Source organism: Zea mays, chromosome 3 (assembly GCF_902167145.1).
Source record: "Zea mays cultivar B73 chromosome 3, Zm-B73-REFERENCE-NAM-5.0, whole genome shotgun sequence".
NCBI lineage: Eukaryota > Viridiplantae > Streptophyta > Magnoliopsida > Poales > Poaceae > Zea > Zea mays.
This window is the reverse complement of record NC_050098.1, coordinates 168,479,910-168,496,173: the sequence shown is the minus strand read 5'-3', so window position 1 is coordinate 168,496,173 and position 16,264 is coordinate 168,479,910. Positions and strand designations below refer to the sequence as shown.

The following is a 16,264-nucleotide window of genomic DNA, read 5'->3' as shown; positions in this document are numbered from 1 at the left end:
GTCTTGTACGACCCCCCGGTGCGGTCGGAGGCGCGGGAGAAGCCGTGGGTGTGGCCAACCTGCGCACGGCGCGACCGTCGCCCGTGCGGTGGACGGACAGCCACGCCCCATCCAAGCGGCAGGAGGCAGTGCCGGAGGCGGCACCAAAGCCACCCAGGCCGAGGAGCCAGACACGCGGCAGCTGATGGCACCTCAGACGGCCGACCCCGTGTAGCCGAAGTTCGCCTCCTTCGCAAGGCTGGCGAACGCCCTTCTCCCCCGAATGCTGGAGGAAGAAGCGGGCCGCCAACCCGCGCGAAAGGCGGAGCCCCGACTCGGCTCGCCCTCCTCCTCAGCGCGGATGATGAACATCCTTGAAGCTGAGGGCATGGGGGAGGCCGCAGCCCAGCTCGCTTCTCTCCACCACAAGGCTGGTAGTCATCCTTGTGGATGACCATCAGTCGGAGGTTGCGACCGGGCTGCATGATGAAAATCCTTGAAGCCGAGCGATGGCGGAAGGATGCCAACTCCCATGGGGTTGCACTCCTCTAACAACAACAAGAAGAAGACAAGATCGGTGGTGCCACCACAAGCGCGAGCTCTTCGGCGATGAAATCGCCGAAGGAGACGACCCTGACGCGGATCCCTCCAAAGAACACCGGCGCACCCCATCTGGAGGCCCGGAAGGTGGAAGGGCGCGATGGATGCAAGGGGAGCGAGGCATGGCTACTACCCGGGAGATCGACCCCTTTTTAAAGGCAGACCTCCCCACTCGCGCCCCTGAAGCGTCACGGGCGAAGTCTCCCCCGACGTACACCAAGGTTCCCACCTTTTGACACAGGGGCCAGGCCCCACATGTCATACAGACTGACCCGAAGAAGGAGCGTGCAACTGCCCCACAGTTATGCGCCCCCTCTATTTTCGGAGCAACTGGCGGACAGGAAGGCGAACCGCCACACAAGGGGCATGCAACCGCCCCACGGATAAGCGCCCCTTCATCTTCATTGAAACCGGCGGTCAAAAAGGCAAACCGCCGCGCAAGAAGCGTACAACTGCCCCGTTGCGTGCCCCCTCAGCTTCGCTGCAACCGGCGGTCCAACACGGGGGCCCAGGCCCACATGTCATGCAACCGGCACGCCGGTTACTGGGTGCAGAAAAACCACACCGCCGCTTGCGCCAATGCCACGTCTTCTCGAGGCTGTAGCGGAAGTCTGAAAAGTTAAGTTTTTTAGAACCAGTGCAGCGACTCGAGGCGCCCCACGCATGGCCCAATAGTGACATTAAGTATGATGGTCACAGGCCAGTCAGCCGTGGGAATAGGCGAGGCAGACGACATGACCATAGGCGGGCCGACAGTAATTACATCAACAGGCGCACAGGTGCAGCAAGCCAACCACCAATCGGACTCTGGCCCCACCTGCAGACTCACATCCTCCTTTGAGGCGGGCCCGGGGGCCACTATCGGTACCCTGAATCAGGGGTACCCTCTCTTACAGTATGAAGGCGCTGCACCCGTACGACACCTCCTAGTCACACGGAGAGCGGCTCCCGACCCCACCACATGGGCAGGCCTAAGGGCACCACGTGGCGAGGAAGGATGATACGTCCCAGGAAGCACCGTTGGGTCCGGACCTCCGCAGAAGAACACTGGACCCCTGTAAGTACGAGCTCGGAGCTCCCGTGGAGACATGCTGGGTCCCCCTGAGTGAGGTCCGAGCCTTGGCAGGATCTCGGGACGGAGAGGACCCCGACACAAGCAAGGGTCAGGTGCTGACACGTGTCCAGGCCTTGCCCTACGCTCTCCGCTCAGGCAGAAACCCGCCGCGGCCGTGTGGCTTGTGGCTCGTAACGTAAGCTAACGGGTCGAGCCTGACGTAAGGCCCATGCGGCTGTATAGTCTTTGCATTTATTGCGGAGAGGACGCGCCTCCTGCCACCACGCTGACAGGCGACGCACACTCTCAGCATCTAATGCGTCCTGTCCAATCCACCGGTAGGCGGCGTTGGGTCACCCAGTAGACGGCGCGCCTGACCAGTCTGTTGGCAAACAGTGCGCCCGTTTCGAGCGGCGCACAGTACCCATCACCCCTTCTACAAGAAGCTTCCCCTGCACGCCGAGGATACGGAGATCTCGGGCGTCAGGGCACAAGAAGATTACCACAGTAGCAAACATTGGTGGCTCCAAGCGCTATATTCTTTATGTCCCTGGGCCCACATGTCGGGGCCCAGCACCTTTGTGCATGCCCCCCTTCAACTATAAAAGGGGAGGCATGCAACGTTACACGGAGGCTCAAGGCAGAATCGGACAGGCTCACTCAGACACTCACAAGTTCATACAAGCTCTCAAGCAATACATCACACAGTGGAGTAGGGTGTTACGCTCCGGCGGCCCGAACCACTCTAAAACCTTGTGTGTTCATGTGTTCTTCCCACTCTTCCAACTAATAAGCAAAACACTTAGACCCCTCCTCATCTTAGGATTTAGGGCGGGTGCACTCCGCCACCCGGCCAGAGATTTGCTCTTCGACATCTGCGATGACCACGTTTTCTTCCAGTTCCAAATAGTTAGAGGAAACAAAGATATATGGTCATAAAGAATACTTACAAGATCTGGAGCATTCCTAGCCAGTATTCAAATATCTGATCGTAGTGAGGTAGGTCTGATTTGTCAATCCATGCTATAATCCTATTCTTCTCTTTGCTCCAACAGGATAGATCGGCGGAGATCTCGAGCGGTAATGTATTGTGAAGCACCAAGGTGAGCAAAAAAACTTCTAGTAAAAGGAATAAACACACCAACAGTTAAACATAGCGCTACCAAAATTCTCAACACAAATACATGGGAATAAACAAAGGGAATCAAGGAAAATTCTCAGCTGCAAATATGATACCTACCACCAACTCATAGTATGCCTCATAGTACTGAGGGAACCTTGCTTTAGCTCCACCAAGGGATGTTTGTGTTGCATCTAACAGAAGAAATATTTTTTATCGAACTGGTAAATCCGTCTGCAACTAAGATAGTGTGTTACGTCAAGACCAATTGGTGAAGTTCCAATGCAACGTGGAGTCCCTTCGACATTAGAGCATGCGAGCGACTCAGCATAGTCTTTCTGAAACTGCTTCCCTGAGCATATAAAGCTTCGTCACTTTTGGCGAGCGTGGGCCCACGATTGCAGTGATCCAGTCCAGTGCTGCGATGGGCGTGTGCCGCCGCTCCAAACCGCAGCCTGACGCAACAGGCCAGCACCAGCACCGCCTGCTGTCCACCCTTGCGCGCCACGGCCGCTTTGCCGCCGCTGCGACCTTGTTCTGCACAGTCCACCGCACGACCAGCGCCCTCAATGCCATCCTGGTCGCGCTGTGCTGCTCATCGCGGTCGTCCCCGATGCTCCTCCGCGCGGCCCCCGCCGTGCTCCTCTGCGCCGCGCCGCACGCGGCCCTCGACACCGCCATGTCCCGCATCCTCACCGCCTCGCTCTGTCGCGCCGGCCAGCCCTCCGCCGCCGCGGACCTCCTCCGCTGCATGCCACCTCCTCCTCAACCCGGACCCATGCCACTACCGCGCGGTCCTCGCCTCCCTCTGCCGTCGAGGCGCCGACCCAGGACGCGCTCACGTTCCTCGATGACATGCGCCGGACACGCGCAGAGGGGAGGCGAGAGGGGAGGCGGGCGGGCGGGCGACCAGATCGCGGCGGTTTTGCGGTGGGCGGGCGGATTGAGGAGGGCGGGCAGATCGCGGCGATTGCGGCATGCACGGAGCTGTCGCGCGCGGGGGGTGGGCGGGCGGGTGGATCTCGCCAATCACGGCGGGCGCGCGGTAGCGGCGGGGTTCGCGGGGGCTGGCTTGCGGGCGTGAGATCGGTTCGGTAGCGGAGGTTTCGCGGCGTGCGGGCTTGAGGGCGTGCGATCGCGGCGGATGCGGGGGATTGGGGCGGGGGCAGTCTACAATGCCTCCTTAATAGTTAGTAGAGATTATACATGTGGCTAAAAATTGTTTACTTAATTCTTCTAACATTAATATTCTAAGAAGTAATTGTAAATTACTAAATGGGACTTTTAATAACATATTCATGGTTATTATGACATAAATAAGTATTTTACTAATTCTAAGTAATTAAGTGCTATACTTATGAATACATTTATTATGAATAGTAAAATCTATATTTTTATTTGACCGGAAATACGTGGCTTAATTCCTATTTCAATTTCTTATATCACTAAAATTATACTTATATCAATACTAACCAATTATCGCTCCACACACTAAAGCGAAATCAAATATGTAAACGTTTTCTAGTATAAAAATCACCGCGGTAGTGAATAGTGACCATACTCATTTTTAAAATTATAAAATCATACACATATTCAAAGCATTGTCGCGGGGTTCGATTTTGGCTACATGTATACATCGAAATGTCTTTTCACAATCTATAAACTAAAAATCCCAAAATTAATTCAATTTACAAGACAGGGACTAAACTGAAAATTCGTCTTCTTCTACCTTGGACTTGCTCGTGTGCAGGGGGAGCTCGACGGGGGGGGGGGGGGTCGACCGGGCAGGGAAGGGACAGGGGTTTTGCGTCGAGCAGGGAAGCGGGGCAGGGGTCCTCACGTCGGGTGGCTCCGACGGGGGCGAGTTCCGGCGACGAACGACGACCTCCGGCGACGAACGGCGAGGGAGAGAGAACACGAGAAGAGGGAGCGAGCTCGGCTGTGGGAGGGAGAGCTCCGTGGGCACGACCTCGGCTTTATAGGAAGGGAGAGGGAGAAACGGCCGGCCATGGCTTCAAGGCGCCATTGATGGTGTGAGGGAGTAATGGAGAAACAGTTGCTTTGACGCTCCATTAACGAAGGAGAAACGGACGGTCGCGCGGGGTCGCGGCGCGACTTCGGCGCGTCGGGGTCGGCACGGTGCTCGGTTGGCGTGCACGGCTGGCGTCCTTGCGCGGCGTCGGGCGTGTGCAGGGGCTCGGGTGGCACGGTGTCACGGGCATGGCCGGGGTCGTGGGTGCAGGGCGCGGCCGGGTCGGTGCGGGGCGGGCGCTGCTTGGCTCCTGGCGCTGGTGTCGGGCGCGTTGGAGCGTCGGTCCTGGGCGCATGCTCGGTTTGCGGCGTCCCTGGCGACGCGGTGAAGCAGAGGGAAGAGAGGAGAGAGAGAAAGGCGGCCGGGTGGGCAGACCAGGGGGCGGCTATTAGGAGCAGGGAGAGGAAGGAGGGCGCGCGGCTAATGGGATGTTGGGCCCCTAGTGGGTTTTTCGGGTTAGGTTAGGGTTTAGTTTTTTTTCTTTTTCTAAATTCGAAAACATATTTTAAATAACCCTAAAATTCATAATAACTAAACCAAAATTATTTATAGTTAAAATATTTTTAGACTAATTATTATATTATTTATTTGGATTTTCATTTAACAAGAAATGTTATTCAATATCCAAAAATCAATCATGCACAATCAAAAATTATTCTAAATGCAATAAATAACAAACACTTGAATGAAAATTTTATTGCCCTAATTACCATTAATAACTAAATGCTTTATTTTTATTTGATGATTTTTATAGTGTTACAAACCTACCCATCTTAAAAAAATCTCGTCCTCGAGATTAAGGAAGGCTAGCATGAAAGCAAATGAGATACATGGTTATTTGTAGGTCTTAGTTCTCATTGAACTCTTCTAACATTAAGGAACTTCCTTACTTCTTTGCTCCGCAATGAATACTAATCAGGCGACCTTCATCATCGTACTTATAAAATGGCTGGTCTTCTGGATTATTGCTTAGGTCATGCTTTCCAGCCTTTTTCTTTAGTGGGTCTAGACGCTTCTTGGGATATTCGCGAATAATATGTTCTTCATTTTTGCAGTAGTAGCAAGCACCTCTTGCTTTGAGTTCTTTGCAAGTCTACTTTGCTTGACCAACAGGTGGTGAGGGTTGACTAGGTGTCTGTATCTCATATAGCTGAGCCTGACTTGATTCTTCTGTTTGGGTATCCATGTGTTTCGTGGACGGGGATGGAGAAACATTCTACATTCCCGTTCCCTGCGGAGACCCGTTAAACTTAAATGTGACGATGTTTTTATGTAATAGTTTATGATAAAAATAAATAATTACTTTATAAAGAGATCGCCTGTTATACAAATACATTCATTTTGATCTACATATAATGATTTTTGAATCTAACAATGTGTATAAGTGACACTATTTTATATTAATAATAAATAAATCATGTTCTAATTATAATTAACGTGTAGATGGGGATCCTGATAAGGGCTTGTTCGGTTATTTTCAATGCATTTGGATTGGAGGGGATTGATACAGAGTGGAAGGGATTTTGACTTATTAGGGATTGAAACCCCCTCAATCCCCATCAATCCATATGGATTGGGCTAGAACCGAACAAGCCCTAAAGATTTACTAGTTAAGTGCCCGTGCGTTGCGACGGACATAAATCAATTGATTTTTTCGAAGTACAAAGACATCAGATTCTTGACATATGTCACTAAAATCAGCAACAGAGGAATCAGAATAATGTGGAACAATATTATCAATTGTCCCTAATTGAGGTGCTTCAGCATTGAAGGAAGTTGCTGGCACTCATCATGGTGGTTCAAGACCAACAACGCCATAGAGAACAAACTGGACAAAATGAAAATTCCGTGGAGGACAAAGTTTGTACCAATGACAATTGTATTCATTTAACCTTTATACACACAGTAAATTATAGAGTTTGTAATAATACACGCGTAAGAGATTTTCTTTATGATACACTGAAAATTACAAATTTTTATAATACACATGGGTAAAAGAATCTTGTTGCTCCAGGTATATATTATGATCAGTTTCTTTCTGCACAAACTTAATACAACTAAGGTTCTTCATCTTCAGCCTTATCCATAACAACATCATCACAGTAGACAAAACTTGTAGATATGATAATTGCAGCCTTTTCATCCCATTTAACATTGGATGATCTAGCAACCATATCACCTGTCACGAAACCTTGCTTCAAACGGTCACTATGATCATCCCCATCGGTGCCATTAAGTAGTACACGTGAAGGCAAACTACCAAGCTTGGGCAACTTAGTGTCCAATGATTTGCCATGGCCATTCTCATGAGGAACTAAAGAAGGTTTTGTATCGAAAGCTTGTTCTACTGAATTCAGTTGTGTCTTAGAACTAAGAGAAGAATATCTGCTCATATTGTCAGGAACAGATCTTGCGACAGGTTTAGATTTATGCTCTGAGATGCTCTAACCATCGCTGCTGGGAGATGCAAATTGCCTGCTGGAAAATACACAATTAAAAATGTTGCTTTCGATGTGTCATTCAAACATGAGAAGGGAATAGCCATATAAGATGAATATAGACACATGATTATTGTATCTTAAAGTATGAAATGTGCAATACCTTCTCTGCAAAAGCACCAGAAGTTATCTCATGACTTATTTTAGATTTCCTTCATGTTTCTCCCCCTTCTACAAAGACAGAGAACAAGAAAGACACTTGAATTCATAGAAATTTGAGATAGCTACTTCTTAATACCTAAATACATAATTGAGACTACGTCAAACCAGTGAAAATAATGCATGCCAAGAGTAGCCCTTGTTTGTACATTTTAAAATTTGGCAAAGGCAAAAGAAAGGTGGCAACTACCACCAGAGCAAGCCAAACGGTTCAGCAACCTTACACTGTAGATCAAATAGCAAACTGTAGATAAATTTTGACATTTAAATCACATGTCAATGCAATTTGCTATTGTCTAAACAATGCAACCAGAAAAATAATTGGGAGAGTGAAACGTATTCATGAAAATATATAACTGTTTTGTTCAACTGAAGTAATTGTACTTCAGTGATGCAACAACAAGAAAGTTCTCAGTAAGTCGTACCTCTATAAGTTTGTTCTTAGTGACCATGCTGACACAGGTTGACAGATATATTGAAATAACATGACTGAGAAATTGAAGAACACCACTCCGTTATACACAAACGCAGAACCCAATTCCTTGTACATAGATGCACGAAAGAGGTGGCAACACGAAGCTCGATGCGAGAGGCCTATTGGCTGCTGCTAGCTCCACCTCCATGCCTCCACGGCCACCGTGCTGTGTCAGAGTTGCATACAGAGAGACCTGATGCTATGTGGACAGATGAGTGCTTGCACTGCATCGCGGGCCTCTCCCACACCTTTCTGTAATAGAAACCTTCCTTGTACCTCCTTTCTTCCCCTACTTTGCAGTTTGTTAAACCTCACCACTCCTTGAGTACCAAACACAAGAGCAGACCTATAGTCAGGTCGAAAATCATGGCCCCATTTAGAAACACAATGGACCTCATCAATGGCAAAAGTGCAATCCCTAGCTTTTCTGCAAGTTTCTTCAAGAATCCATTAATCTGCAAGAAGAGACATCACCACCAAGATAGGGACGACAACATGTTAGTAAACTTTAGAATACCACAAGAAGAATGATAACCTTAATATTGTCTCGTGGCAAACATAAACAATCTAATACATGCCAGCCATCGCTTTAGCTTCAATGCGGCTATCAGGTTGCCCTGATCCAAGGAAGCGTGCAGATATCCCGTGTTTTGCATGTTTCAAGCACTGATCATGAATTAGACTTATCAAGGGTGATATGACCACCACAACCTTTGTTGTTAATAGAGTTGTGATCTGAAAACAGAGGGACTTTCCTGCCAGCAGAGTTATCCATGTGAGAAAAGGAGGGCGAAACTACCATCCACATGGAAAAAATAATAAATTACAGAAATAAAGAGGAGCATTACAGAAAACGCATCTGATTTTGTGGCTGCTAGGAGAATACAATCCCCGTGAGCAAACCAAGCATCCAAGACTTCCTTTTGGAATGCTTTGAGGTTGGAAAATCCAAAATGCTTTTGCAAACAGAACTAATTATGTCCATTTGGCTTAACACAGATAATCTTCTATTGTAAGAATATAAAGCATATAATATAATTGTTAATAAATACAAAAGAGGCATAAGATGATGTGAGAACAAGCACATGTTGGTCATTGAGTGCAAAATTAAATAAATCTCACTTCATTATATGTGAATAAAGCCTAGTTAACTACCGTAACACAGTCAAAGCATAAGTTACTTAAAGCAAATTCTTACCATAAATACAACATTATTAATTGATCCCAAATTAATCTGAGAAAAATATACGAGCAAACATAGTCTGCTCAACAATTTCAGTTGTCCAGAGATGTTTTCTCAAACCCGTCCTTATATATAGAAAAAAGCTAAGCTTGGCTTCATCACGCCGAAGCAGCTACAAAATAAAAGGAGTGGCATGGTTATCAATCCATTGTTATATGTATATCCTTATTACCAGGCATAACCAACAAAGAAATTCCTATTTTCTAGTTTTCTGTGATGAGGTGGTGGTAGGATAAGGGTGAGCAACAAACCGTGGGACCCGCCGAGCTGCTGCAGCGCCTGCAGGAACTGGTGGTGGAGCTCCGGGGCCCAGCACCGCCGCGCCTTTCGGCTGGGTGCCTGCGACGACAGCTGAGCCTCTTGTCCTTGCCGCCTTTGGTGTTGCTGGCCTTATTGTTCTCGGCTGTGTCGGTGTCGGTGTCGGTGGCGCCGGCCCTGTCGCAGCTGTCCCCGACCACGCCCGAGCTCGCCGCGACCGGCAGCTCCAGCTCCAGCTCGGCGCGCTGCTTCTCCTCCTTGTCCTTTTTCTTCTTCTCCTTCTCGAACGGCTGGAACGCGCCCCCGGGCTTCCTGCAGGCGTTGAGCGCCACCGGCCTGCACGACAGCAGCAACTCATCCTGGTGCTGCGGCGGGGAGGCGGAGGGCTGTTGCTGGTTACTCCAGAGCTGCACGGACTGCAGCCAGTCCGGCATCGCCTTCTTCGTCTCCGGATGTGGCAACCGCCTGCTGCTGCTGGCTGCTGCCGTCTCCAGATCTCCCACCGCCTCGTCGTCCTTGTCGGCATCGACGCCGAGGCCGGGGAGGCCGAGGGGGTTGCGGATGCGGATCTGGAGCCGCTCGGTCATGACTCCCGAGCATCACGCCGAGGCCGGGGAGGCCGGGGAGGCCGAGGGGGTTGTGGCGCCGATGACGGGGGCAGGGGGAGGCGCTGAGAACGGGGAGGACGCGAGGATGGGCGGCAGTGGCGTTCGCTGTAGGGGCGAGCGGGGCGGGGATGTTGAACTTGACGGGCGGCATGTGGGGGCACGCGGCGCCGCCGCGTCAGTCTCCTCCTGGAGGGGGCGCGTGGTAGCAATCGCGGCAACTATGGAGGGCGCGGGATCCGCAGCAGGGGCGAGATTCGGGGCGGGGGCGGCGGGGGACGGTGCCTGTGCGGTCGTGGGGGAGGGGCACAGCGGGGGCTGGCGGGCTGCTTCCTTGCGCGGGGGCTGGCGGGCTGCTTCCTTGCGCGCGCGTGGGAGGGTGCGGGGGCAGGCGAGGGCAACCTAGATGTGGACGCTGATGGTACTATCTTAATAGAGTAGTATAGATTCCCGCAGAAAATAGGGATGATGTCCCGTGGTGAATTACGGTGAAATAAAATCCGACACGGTATTCTCCGTTGCATCCCTATGCACGTGGGTCACGCGAACCGACCCTGTCCGTTCCCGCACGCCACTAGCAAAAGCCACACCCAACAAAAGGTAAACCACCGCGTCTCCGCCCGCCGCCGCCCGCAGATCCATCCCCTCCCGGCCTCCCTAGCCTTTCCCCTCGAGCACGTCAGCGCCCTCGCCCTGCTCTGTCGGCCGGCCAAGCTCCTCACCGGCGCCATGAACCCGTATGATCTCCGCTTCGCTGACCCCTCATCCTACCACGACAGGCGCAGGTACGGCAACCCTAATTCTAGCTCTCCCGATCTGATTTGAATTCGAAGGTGACCCGATCGATTTGAGTTCCGCATGTAGCGACTTGACCGTGGCTCCTACGTTCGCTCCGCCGGCTCCCGTGGCTGCGGCGAACCTGAACCCTTACGCCGCCGCCTACCCGCTGCCTGTGCCCGTTCCCGTGCCCGCGGCCCCCGCGGGCGGCGACTACCAGCGCTACGGGCAGGGAGGCAGAGGCCGTGGTGGCGGTGGCAGAGGCGGTGGAGGAGGGTACGGAGGTGGCGGCAGAGGAGGAGGTCGCGGGAGGGACGGGCTTGACTCGCTCGCCCTCCCTAAGCCGGACTTTCGGAGCCTGATACCGTTCGAGAAAAACTTCTACGTGGAGTGTCCCTCCGTCCAGGCAATGTCGGAGGCGGATGTGGCGCAGTACCGCCGCCTCCGGGATATCACCATCGAGGGCCGGGATGTGCCCAAGCCGGTTAGATACTTCCAGGAAGCCAACTTCCCAGGTTTACTCTAGTTCCAGTGTTTCCTGTGCGTGTGTCCGTTGAAAATAACGCAATACCTGTGATTTCTTACACTACTGTTTCATGACTCTTTTGACAGATTACTGCATGCAAGCTATTGCCAAATCTGGATTTGTGGAGCCAACACCTATTCAATCTCAAGGTTGGCCTATGGCTTTGAAGGGTAGGGACCTGATTGGTATCGCTCAAACAGGCTCAGGGAAAACATTATCTTATCTGTTACCTGGGTTGGTTCATGTTGGTGCCCAGCCTCGGCTAGGTTGGTTTCCTATAAACTTGCTGTGAGCTTTCTGTATGTTTTCTGACTGTGTCCATTTCCCTTTTAATATTATTCGTTATTCTAATTCCTGTAGAACAAGGCGATGGCCCAATTGTATTAATTCTCGCTCCCACGAGAGAACTGGCTGTTCAAATACAGGAAGAATCTACAAAATTTGGATCATATTCAAGAACTAGAAGCACATGTGTCTATGGTGGTGCACCTAAGGGTCCACAAATACGGGACCTTAGAAGAGGTACCTGCACACATCTGTCCACTTTAATTCTTTTTAGATGAATGCCTTTTAAACTCAATGCAATCTGTCATTTGCACTTTTAGGAGTTGAAATTGTCATTGCAACTCCTGGCCGGTTGATTGATATGCTGGAAGCTGGTCACACAAACCTACGTAGAGTGACATACCTTGTGTTGGATGAGGCGGACCGGATGCTAGATATGGGGTTTGAGCCCCAAATTCGGAAAATAGTAGCACAGGTACAGTTTCGTTTAGAAATGCAGAATTCTTACTAATATCTATTGTCTTGCCTAGCTCTAATGCTTGTCCAACACTTCTGCTATCCTTAGATCCGCCCAGACAGGCAAACCTTGTACTGGAGTGCCACATGGCCTAGAGAAGTTGAAGCCTTAGCAAGACAGTTTCTACAAAATCCTTACAAGGTGCACGATCTCTTCTGTTATTGTTATTTTCTGGTTCTTTTATTGCCATGTTGTATTGAATTGATTTTGACAGCCCTTCTCTTAACTTTTAGCTTATATTGTAATGCAGGTAATCATAGGCTCACCTGAACTTAAAGCTAATCATTCCATACAACAAATTGTTGAAGTTATTTCAGATCATGAGAAGTATCCAAGGTATGTATGGTTGACGGTCTTTTGACTAAAAACTTTTATGCTCACTTACTATGCTACTTTCGATTACAAATGGACACGGTGTGAGTTGATTTTCACCTCTTTCCCACAGACTCAGTAAGCTCTTGTCTGATCTAATGGATGGGAGCCGTATCTTGATATTCTTCCAAACAAAAAAGGATTGCGATAAGATCACCCGGCAGCTTAGAATGGATGGGTGGCCAGCATTATCTATACATGGTGATAAAGCTCAAGCTGAACGGGACTATGTTCTTGCAGAGTTTAAGAGCGGCAAGAGCCCCATAATGGCTGCCACAGATGTGGCAGCACGTGGTCTTGGTATGATGATTTATTTGAATATTAGGATTAGGTAGTAGTTCCAAGTGCTCAAGGGTGATAAGTCGGAGGGTTGTTGAGCTGCGATTGGTTGAGTGAACTGAACTTGTGGATTGGTGGTGTATACCAAGGTGCCATCATGTCAAAGGTAGATAATTTCCCCCCGTGGTTTACCTCATTTGAGCGTGAGCATTGGCAGTGTTACACAGGCAGTTCAACTTTGAGCTATCATGGTAATGTTCCCTTTCCGAATAAGCCTTTTAGGGAGCCTACATTTGGATAAAATGGAAATCCTCAAAAAGTAGCATGCAACCGAATATGCATTTCACACTATAGTTGATTTCTTAGCTTGATTTGAATTCCTTGATCCCTGCATATCTGACCATTTTGGAACATTTAGGTATTGTGTTGCTGCCCTCTTCATTCATTCTTTGTCCTTGTAATTGAATTCTTTTCAATCCAATAGTCTGCTTTTCTTGCAAGTATTTTTGGCTTACCTTTCTACATTTTCTTTGTAAATCCATGTTTAATTTGTTTAGAATTAATTGGAGCAATAATTCTTTTCAGAGATGTATTGCAAAATTTTAGGCATAAAACATTTGTATACAAATGACAATATCAATTTCAAATATATTTGTTTGCACAAATGCACATTCTTCATGAGTAGCATGTCCATGGATCTCCTTTGCTTTCCCCTAGTTTTACATGAACCTTTAGAAAGTCGTTCTGCTTTCTCAATCAAGCTCCTCATCATCGGTATCACTGCCAAGTGTGAACTGGTCAAAAAGGATGGTTGTAATCAGCATTCTTTTCAGTTGATTCACGATAGTGACCTCTGATGCAGCACCTTACACATTACAGCCTACGTTGGACTGGCATGTCCTACAGAATTTTGTTTGGGTTATGGATATTGATGCTGTTACATTATTGGATAAGTGGTTACCCAGGCATGCCAGTTGCAGTCTTCCAACATTTTTTGATAAGGCTGAGAGGTTAATCACCATCAATTCCACATCCAGCAGTGATTGATGCCTGGTTCAGTTTTTCAGCTCCTTCGACTTGTGTTTTAGAATTCAAAAGTGCAGCACTGTGGACTTTTTGGTGCTTGTCTAGACCATGTACCTTCTATGGGGATCGACAATGTTGATGTTCCAGCGTGGTCCAGCATGGTATTCAGGACAACACATCAATTTTGATTAAGTACTGATAATATTTGTTGATTTTGCAGATGTGAAGGACATAAAGTGTGTGATAAATTATGATTTTCCAACAACTCTTGAAGATTATATTCACAGGATAGGTCGAACTGGCCGTGCTGGTGCTAGCGGAACTGCATTTACTTTTTTCACACACGCAAATGCAAAGTTCTCAAGGAATCTAGTGAAGATTCTGCGAGAAGCTGGCCAAGTTGTGAATCCTGCCTTAGAATCCATGTCCAGGTCTTCGAACTCAACGGGAGGAGGTAGTTATATGAACTTCACTGTTCATTTATTCATTGAGAACAGTATTGCATGTTCTGGTATCACATCTGGCTTCACCTGTATTAACTTGTGGGTTTTTTGTTCAGGCAATTTTCGGTCGAGAGGCAGAGGTGGGTTTGGTAACCGGGGCCATATGTCTGGATCAAATACCTTTCCTTTAGGAGGAAGAAGGCCATATTGATGTGTGCAAAAGAACTGTGGGAGTATGGGACTATTTGTATACTACTCGGCATTAAGTGCATTCTTTGGGAAATTTCTGAGAAATTTCCCCTACTACCAGGATTGATAACACCATCGATTTTCGCTACAGTACCTGGAGCTTCTTATATGAAAGAACAACACATCAACTATCTAGCAACAGCATATGCATTCCATTCAGATATTTCTTTTGGAAGGACCCTGTCTTGTTTTAGTGGAGTCCCTGTGATCGTTTAAAGTCGTCTGTATACTTGTACTGAACTTCTTGTGGTGTTACTGTTAGGATTTATGGTTGCTCTCTATTGGTGTGCGGTGTTACTGAACAAATTTAGTTAAGAAGTTAGGCATTTCCATATTTAATCTGATTCTGAAATAAACTAGCAAATTTATGATGTACACTTTATAATAGTAGCTAATATATATATGCAAACTCTATATGCAAACCATATTGACCATGATCAAATTTATACTAAATTTAATAAATTTAAATAGTGAATTATATCTAATGGAGGGATCTATATTTAAGGCACTGGTGGTTTCAGGTCATGTTTGGTTTCCGGACAAAATTTTAGTCCCTATCACATTAGATGTTTACTAGCTAGAAATATAAATATAGCGCATGTTAAATGCACTAGAGCTAATAGTTAGCTGAGCTGTTAAAAGTTGGCTGAAGACATCTAACAGTCTAGCTAATAGTTGAGCTATTAGCTACTTTTAGTAAATTAGCTAAAAGTTAGCTAACTATTTGTTGGAGCAACTTCAACTTCAATAGTTATGAAAACAACCTCCTAAATCATGGATTTAGATAGCTGCTTAAAAAACACCCCTCCAATAGTTGTGTAAACCTACTATGTAAAATAACAAAGTTCTTATCAAGCTCGAATTACTCCCTATGTTTAAGATTTACTCCCTACGTTTAAGAAGTTGGGAAGCTGGGAGCTACTCTCGAAACACGTTGGCGCACTATTTTCATGCCGAAAAACAAAGCGCAAGACATGATAAAAAATTCTTCACAATTTCTCAACTCACCAGGAGACGACGATCCGTACAGATCAATCGGCGATTGGCGTTGCCGTGATTAAACAACACAAATATGCGCGATCAGCCGATGATGCACACGATAAAAAAAACATCGTAAGTTCTTAACTCACCAGGTGATGACGAGACAACTTCAGATCGAACACAGATTGGCCGGTCCCACTCAAACCAATGACATGACAAATTTAATCAGTTTTAGGAAGTAATCTGTAGGGAACTGTTGGAGGACAGGTTTTTTTTTGCTGTCTATAATATTTAAGAACTTACTAAATCTATGATCTAGGTAGTATAAATTTACATAACTATTGGAGGTGCTCTTGGCTAGCTAATTCTACTAGCAAATTTTTAGCTAACTAACTATTATCTCTAGTGCATTCAAACGCCTTTATAGTCTAATTACAAAACTAATTACATGTATAATTAGGGATGTAAACGGGTAACCGTTGAGGACTTGTTCTCAAATGCTATGAATTAAGAACAAGGCAACACAAATGTTAATAGTTAAAGACCTTCGTCCTTTGAAGTATTATCTCTCTTAGGATATAATAATCTTCAGACAAAGGTCATGAAGGACATACCTTAATCATTTCAATATATAACAGTGAGTATGATCATATGACATATGTAGAAAACATTAGTCATATGATATCACTAGGTATATGCACGGACCCGTGCGTTGTCACGGGAGTTAAAAATGATATAAAATATAGATACAAAACGACAAATCTGATGATGATATAGGCAACAATT

At 47.5% G+C, this 16,264-nt stretch overlaps 1 protein-coding gene across 2 annotated transcripts; it reads left to right on the top strand.

The window, feature by feature from the left end:
- The first annotated feature begins 10,457 nt into the window (after window positions 1-10,457).
- LOC542146 (DEAD box RNA helicase 1) lies at window positions 10,458-14,861 on the top strand. Of its 2 annotated transcripts, none has more exons than XR_002267928.2 (10): window positions 10,458-10,808; window positions 10,888-11,315; window positions 11,413-11,592; window positions 11,687-11,848; window positions 11,932-12,086; window positions 12,177-12,269; window positions 12,379-12,464; window positions 12,574-12,945; window positions 14,026-14,259; window positions 14,365-14,861. XR_002267928.2 is itself a non-coding variant. In NM_001111771.2 (10 exons), the coding sequence occupies exons 1-10, from the start codon at window positions 10,753-10,755 to the stop codon at window positions 14,457-14,459; spliced, it is 1,716 nt and encodes a 571-aa protein (NP_001105241.2). In that variant the 5' UTR covers window positions 10,561-10,752; the 3' UTR covers window positions 14,460-14,516. The 2 variants fall into 2 exon arrangements, 1 of the variants encoding a protein (NP_001105241.2); NM_001111771.2 differs by having other exon boundaries at window positions 10,561-10,808; window positions 12,574-12,800; window positions 14,365-14,516.
- Window positions 14,862-16,264: the final 1,403 nt, after the last annotated feature.